Raw genomic sequence first — 6,979 nt, forward strand, 5'->3', positions numbered from 1 at the left:
CCAAAGCCCAGTCCCCACGACCTCGGAGGCTGATTTTGGGTCCGGGGTTTGGGTTTAGGACCAAGGTGTGAATTGAGTTTAGGTTAGTTTTAGGGTCAGGTAGGTACCTGTGAGGTTAGCCTTAGGGTTTGTGGTCAGGGTTAGGCTGTAGAAATGTAATAGCAGTCAATGGAATGTCCCCAAATGGATAGCTGTGCAAACTTGTGTGTGTTTGTGTTAACAATCTGTACACAATTTTTATTGAGCCCTCAAAACTCTGTCAAACAATGTTTATATATAGCACTGCAAATATCACACACAACTTCTCCAGTGTTGTAGCTGAACATGTTTGTGAATAGTGTTTGTATTAACCATGAAAACTCAGTGAAGGTAACAAAACCTACAGTAAGTAATTCTCACTTTTACCATACTGAACATAGACCAGAAAACTCTTTACTTAAAAGCAACAAAGTTTGGTTTCAGTATACTTGCGGTGCTCCTTACTAAGTGCATTTAAAATAAAAGCTCTTTAAAGGCACATTGTGTAGGATTTTGTAAATTCTTTTAGCCGAAATTGAGATAATCACTAATGACAATAATAAAAAACATGTCTAATCATTGCAGACAAAGAACTTGTTTTATTATTTTTACCTTATAAAAAGCTGTTTATATCTCCATGGTCGCGGTTCGCCACACAGGCAGCCGCCATCTTGCATCGCCATCTTGTCTACGAAGGCTCATGAAGGACAAACTGCGGTGGCGGCGTCAAAAACGGGTTTACCGGTAGTTGTAATACTATAAATGTAATATTTTTTGTCTTTCTGCTACATTTACATGGACAAAAGTAATCAGATTAAAAGGTCGTTCGGAATAAAAAGTGTGTCATGTAAACAGCCCGTTTGGATTATGTTGATCCGATTGAGCTCGATCTGAATGAATTTTTAATCCAAATGAGTCGGGTGGGTTTTGCCGATTGATAATCGGAATGACGTTCATGTAAACACTTAATCGGATCATCTTATTCTGATTGTAGAAAACTGACCTGTGTGCACATGTCTGCTGACTTTCATTCACCCTGTGGGACAGCAGCACTGCAGCTGCGCTGCACCGTGCAGAACTTTTCCTCTGCGCTCTGTCAACAGATGAAAAAGGAGGCAAACAGCAGATGTTGCTTCACAAAAAATAATAATAAAAAGCACATATTGCTTCATCTGCAGGCTGCAGCTCAACCGAGGAGTAACGGCGTCTCTACCGTTATTAAAAGTTGACACAGGTCCGTCCTGAGCACACAGAGGAGCTTTGTTTACGTTTGTAACAGAAGTAGAACTGAAAGTTTACAACACTGCGCATGTCCGGACTTTTATTCTGAATAAAACTCVGGTGCATGTAAACACTTTTCATGATCGGATTGTGTCCATGTAAACAGTACATTCGGATTATTTAATCCGAATACATTTCAATCCGATCAAAACATTTTGTGCATGTAAACATAGCTAGCTGGGATAATTTTACTTATTAAGGCTCATAATCTTACCACTTGAAACATCACTAGCCCTGAAGCTGCTGGTAGACATRGCGGTTGGAATTATCAAAGGTTTTTGACACCTGAGAGACACCGTAGCAACTACTTTGTGTTTGGAAGCGGGGGTGGGGGGAGGACCAGGGAGGATGATTCAATCACTCAACCACTAGATGTCGCTGAAAACAACAAATCCTACACACTGTGCCTTTAAGTCACAACTCCAAATATTTTTGCTTTATTTATTTTTTGTTATGGTGCCCATCTGGTGACGTTGGATGAAAACACTTTATCTTGTGACTGTGAGATAAATAACGCATGGCCATGTGAGTATAAGAAGTGGCCACGAGATAATTTTGAGAGGTGTGTACAGCAGGACCATCCAACTAAATGTCTTCCACAGTTACTACAGGCCAACAGCTCAGGGGCCGAACATCCAGCTGTTAAAGTTACCATGTAAATAAACCAAGTATTACAAAGATGTGTTACCTTTGAATTAGTTTTTTTTTGCATTTAATCATAAATTCAACATGCAGAACCCTGTGTAATAAAACTAGTGACAATGAAAAATTTCAAGAACAAAAATAACATTATGCCTCATATTTAACACAAATAATATTTTGACAACTCTGACTTTCCAAATTTTTAAACTAATTTTATTTCTACCTATCTTAATTTTATTTTCAACTGCTTGGAGTTTTAATTGCAACACAACTGCAACTCCTTCCACAGCAAAGGCTCTGTGTGAGAGAGGAGCCAGTTAAACCTGTGTTAAACATAAAAATAAATAAATAAATAAATAAATAAATAAATAAATAAATAAATAAATAAATAAATAAATAAATAAATAAATAAATAAATATACAACTCCAGTTGTCACCTTTGTTTCATAGCTCCAACATGTAATGCTAAGAAATACTTCATGCCTAACGTAAGAAACTGAAGTATGTCGTTCATTCTTTAATTAAATTAATTCAATCTTATACATGTAAACAATCAACTGCATTATCTTCTGGTCACAACATAATTATTGTGTAGCCACATGTTATTATCACAAGATTTTTTTTTTTGTCCTTGTCACCAGACGGGATCCGTATTTTGGCATTTTTTATGCAAAAGATCGCTAAAATACCACTAGTAGTATTTTAGACAGTAAGAGGGTCCACACTGATGGGAAATCAAAATACAGGCATAAAAACCATTCTTAGGTTTGCTAAAGATTTGTACAAAACTTGTTTTCTTTGATAAGGTTTCTTTTTAGTTACTAAAAATTTCAGCGCATGATCAAAGTTAGACTGTAAGAAATCCAGGGTGAAAGGAAGCAGATACAGAAGAAGTATTGAAGCAGCTCCTTGGTAGTTTTTTTTTAAGGTTAATATTTTGAATATATCAGTTTATCTCAACAAAAATGTTGAATGTTGAAGTACGGTTCAGCTGAAACTCTCTGATTTAATAAAAATCTACAGAGTTGTGTGCTTTTTTTCACTCACATTTTCTAACTTACTTCACTGGATGAGAACAGAATCAAAAAAACTTAAAAAATGAGAGCAGCTTTTACAAGGACTGTTAAAATGTATGTAAAAATAAAGGCGAAGAAGAGCAGTCAGATGTAAATGGCTGGTATCATGCAGAAGGCTAATGAGAGGAACCTGTTAATTACAAGATGTGATCTAGACCTTGAACTTATCAGTCTAATTAGCATCAGTTTATTTTGTGACTGAAATAAAGTTATAAACATGACCAAGTTCATTTGTATATCTGTCAGCCCATAGATTTTTTTAATTTGACATTTTTGTGAAGTGTAATTCTGTCTTTATTCTCTCTGTTTCCCTAAATATCTCATATGCCTTTCTACTGTCTGGCTGTCTTACATCTGCCTCTGCTGTCTCATGTTTGTCTCAACTATAGAAAGTCTTTGTCACATACCAGGCTGTCCTCCACCTGTCTGTCTTGAGCAACTGTTCTAAGTTTGATGCTGACAAGTGATTGTGTATTTGTGACTCTTTAATTGATTGATCCTTCAGGCCTCCAGTGAGTCGAGCGGCTCCACAACCTGAGAAACTCCAGAAAAACAATGTGTCCAAGAAGAAGAGACTGGTTGAGGTACCACTCTGTCTCTCTAAATGTTGTGTGTCTCTGTGGCCTGTCCTCATCTTTTTTCCCCGTCTCCTCTTTGTCCTCTGCCTGCAGGACCTAGTTCTGGATCACATCTTTGGTTTTCGGGGCTTTGATTGTCGCAACAACCTACACTACCTCAATGACGGCTCTGACATCGTCTACCACACTGCTGCCACTGCCATTGTCCACAGTCTCAGCACCGGTAACCATATACATATGATGTACAGTATAAAAAGTCTTGGGTTTTCTAAAATTTGCAAAATAACTTTAGTTTCCTTTTTGAGACTGGTGATTCTGATAAAAGGTTTTCCGACATCAACATCAAAACTGTTGTGAAGTTTGGTCAGGTACAGTTATCTGTGTGTTGTCTTGAGTATACGTTTAAAAAGTTCATCGTAGCATCATGTCCGGCAGTGCTGGAAAAGTGTTATTACCATCTCTGTGCCAAAGATGAAAGTCAGCTGTCTGAATGACTACTGACATCAATAAACATGAAGTGTTTTGAAAAAATTACTTTTGTCCTGTCTAAAACCATGACTGACCGTTAACTGGACTCTACCGTTTGCTCATGAGTCAAACCTCTCTGTGAACAATGCTGAGGATCTCAACATTCATTATTTTCTGGAGCTCCTGGACAGAAAGAACTGCAGATTTTTGTTAGTTTTTCAATTCAGTTACCCCCTTCCATCTGTTGACAAAACTACAGGTTTCTCTTGCCATCTTGCAAATGGATTATAGACTTTCTCACCAACAGGACTCAACAGGTGATGTGTGGTACTCACCTGTCTACTCTCTGCACTACCAACACGGGTGCACCACAGGGATGTGTACTTGGGATCTGTTCACTCTGTACATCTACACTCTCATCTATCAATCTCACTGTATATCTTGTGAAATACGCCCATGACCTCACCATCCTGAACCTTATCGGCACTGTTGATGAGACAAACTATGGAAACTGCATTTCAGACCTGACGGTGTGATGTACATAACATGGATTTAAACACCAACACGTCGACTGAGATGGTTATTGACTTCCAAAGAAATCCACCTTTATATCCTCCACTCAGCTATTATGGCACTAATATAAAGGAAGTGGACTTTGTTGACAGCTCCGTCAACAAAGACCTGAAATGGGCTGAATGCACAAAACAAGGTTCTTAGGAGGATGTACGCATTTAGGGTGCTTAAAAGCTAAACATCTCCACTAAAGTGTATGCCCAGTTCTACAGGCAGTGGCGACTGCAGAATTGTTTATTTATTTATTTATTTATTTATTTATTTATTTATTTATTTATTTATTTATTTATTTATTTATTTATTTATTTATTTATGTATTTATTTATTTATTTATTTATAGTGGGGCAGTGAAAAACCAGGGATAGAATACCAAAACTAAAATCCATAACAGAAATGTTACGATGCTTTTGTAAAACGACAATCTAAAAACTATTTGCCAGCAGATGTTCAGTTTGTTATTTTAGAGCTAATATTACTGATTCTGTGACGTCCACAGACCAGAAACTATCTGCACTACTAAAACAGCGCAGTTCTACTGTGTTCTACATCTTTACACATGATGCCCTTACATTAATATTACATATTTCAGCGGCAGAAGTAGTCATAATGTTAGAAGGGGCACACTGGCAGGGGGTCTGGAGGTCCTCCTCCAGAAAATTTTGAATAAATTAGATGCCATTTCCTGCACTCTGGTGTATTTCAACAGGTTAAACAGATAAGTAAACATTTGTTGTCAGTATTCTATAAATCAAGTGGAATGAAATTGTTTGTTAAGCAATAAACAACACTGGGCGAAGTAAAATTTATGGTAAATGTGGGGGTCCAAATGAAATACATTTTAAATGGGGTGGGGACACTTGCCTTCAAAAATGATTGCTGTGATGCCTACGGGCTGTTTGTCATTTTTAAAAAAGTCAAAATATACATTTAAAAACTTTTACAAGGAACAGGCTTTCTCAATTTTAAAGCCATCACCTCTTCTGCGTATGTTAAAACAGTTTGATTTGCTTGTTTATTTTACTTTTGTGAACAAAAATAAATTATAAATATTAATGTTAATTAGGGTCTAATTTTATATTCTGTATAATAATTATTTAAAATAAATAATTAACTATATATTAAAATATATCTATGAACATAACCTCCTGAGAACCTCCATCTTCATTTGAAAACATTGGTAAATATTGAGACTGATTGTCCTTCAGAGGAGCTACAGTATGAGCTAAGACTGGACTCAAGTCACCCGGCACAAAACCTTTTAAAAAATTTCCCCTTTGGCCAAAGGTTCACTGCTGTTAGAGCAAAAACAAGCAGAAACAAAAATATTTATCCCCATTACTGTTTCTCTTTTTAATAACTTTTCCTTCTCCTGCACTGACAAATTCCTGTGTGCAGATCCCTGTCCATTTGGCAAAATAAGTGTGATTGATTTAAATTTAAAACAGTATGTTTTTGTAAAGGCTGCAAACAAAAATGGGATATTAGTGAGCTAATAGTTTGAAACCAGGAGGACATTGATGCTCAGTCAGTGATGTATTTAATCAATCTTTGTGCACTGCAGGAACTCAGAGTTTCTACCTGGAACACACAGATGACATCTTGTGTCTGACTGTCAACCAGCATCCAAAATACAAAAACATCATCGCCACTGGACAGATTGGTACGCTGAGCTAATATTTACACATGTGGGACTGTTTCCTGCTCTCCGTGCATGGCTGTGTGTTTTTCTACTAACTTCACTTTATTCTTGCTTTTCCCTTTTCCGCTTCCTATTTAACCCATCTGATTATTTTTTACTGACAGAATCAAACCAACTGAACTTTCTGACCAACAAGAACAACAAGTACAAAACAACAGTAAAGAGAGACTAAATTATGAATATTTAGTATTTTAGCTAATCTTTTTATGCAACGTTCCTTAAAGATGAGGACCAAGCTTTAGTATTGTGAATAACTGGTGTAACATTAGGAGTAGATCCAGAAGTGCAAAGAAATATGTATACTACATTCATGTTAGCCTTTAATTTTTTCATTACTTTTACAAAACCCTTGATAAGTTAAACTACAGTAACATCAGTAAGTAGCCGGAGTTTGTGTGTAAGGTTGTGTGATACTAGCTAGAACCTTTTTGACCTCGGGCCCAATTCGTTGAACATAAAGTGACACGAGGCCCAGTCAGACTTTACCAATGTATGGATCAAAATGATAATTATTCTAATCTAAATCTTGGTTTAATTTTTATTGTATTTACATCATAACGAAACTAACATAACTAAATTAAATACACTTACAGTTTAAAAGTAAAACTCCTGTCAAATAATCACAAGACTTGATTATGACAAAC

At 36.4% G+C, this 6,979-nt stretch overlaps 1 protein-coding gene across 1 annotated transcript in view; it reads left to right on the top strand.

Moving 5' to 3' along the window:
* The window catches only part of LOC106531746 (echinoderm microtubule-associated protein-like 6), a gene marked incomplete at its 5' end in the record, with an annotated part of 44,663 nt that overhangs the window by 21,237 nt on the left and 16,447 nt on the right, over positions 1–6,979 (top strand). Inside the window, 3 exon segments of the mRNA XM_014027663.1 lie at positions 3,523–3,601; positions 3,689–3,818; positions 6,198–6,296. Of these exon segments, the coding sequence (XP_013883117.1) occupies positions 3,523–3,601; positions 3,689–3,818; positions 6,198–6,296 (308 nt within the window).

This window comes from Austrofundulus limnaeus, unplaced genomic scaffold (genome assembly GCF_001266775.1).
Source record: "Austrofundulus limnaeus strain Quisiro unplaced genomic scaffold, Austrofundulus_limnaeus-1.0 Scaffold671, whole genome shotgun sequence".
Lineage (NCBI taxonomy): Eukaryota > Metazoa > Chordata > Actinopteri > Cyprinodontiformes > Rivulidae > Austrofundulus > Austrofundulus limnaeus.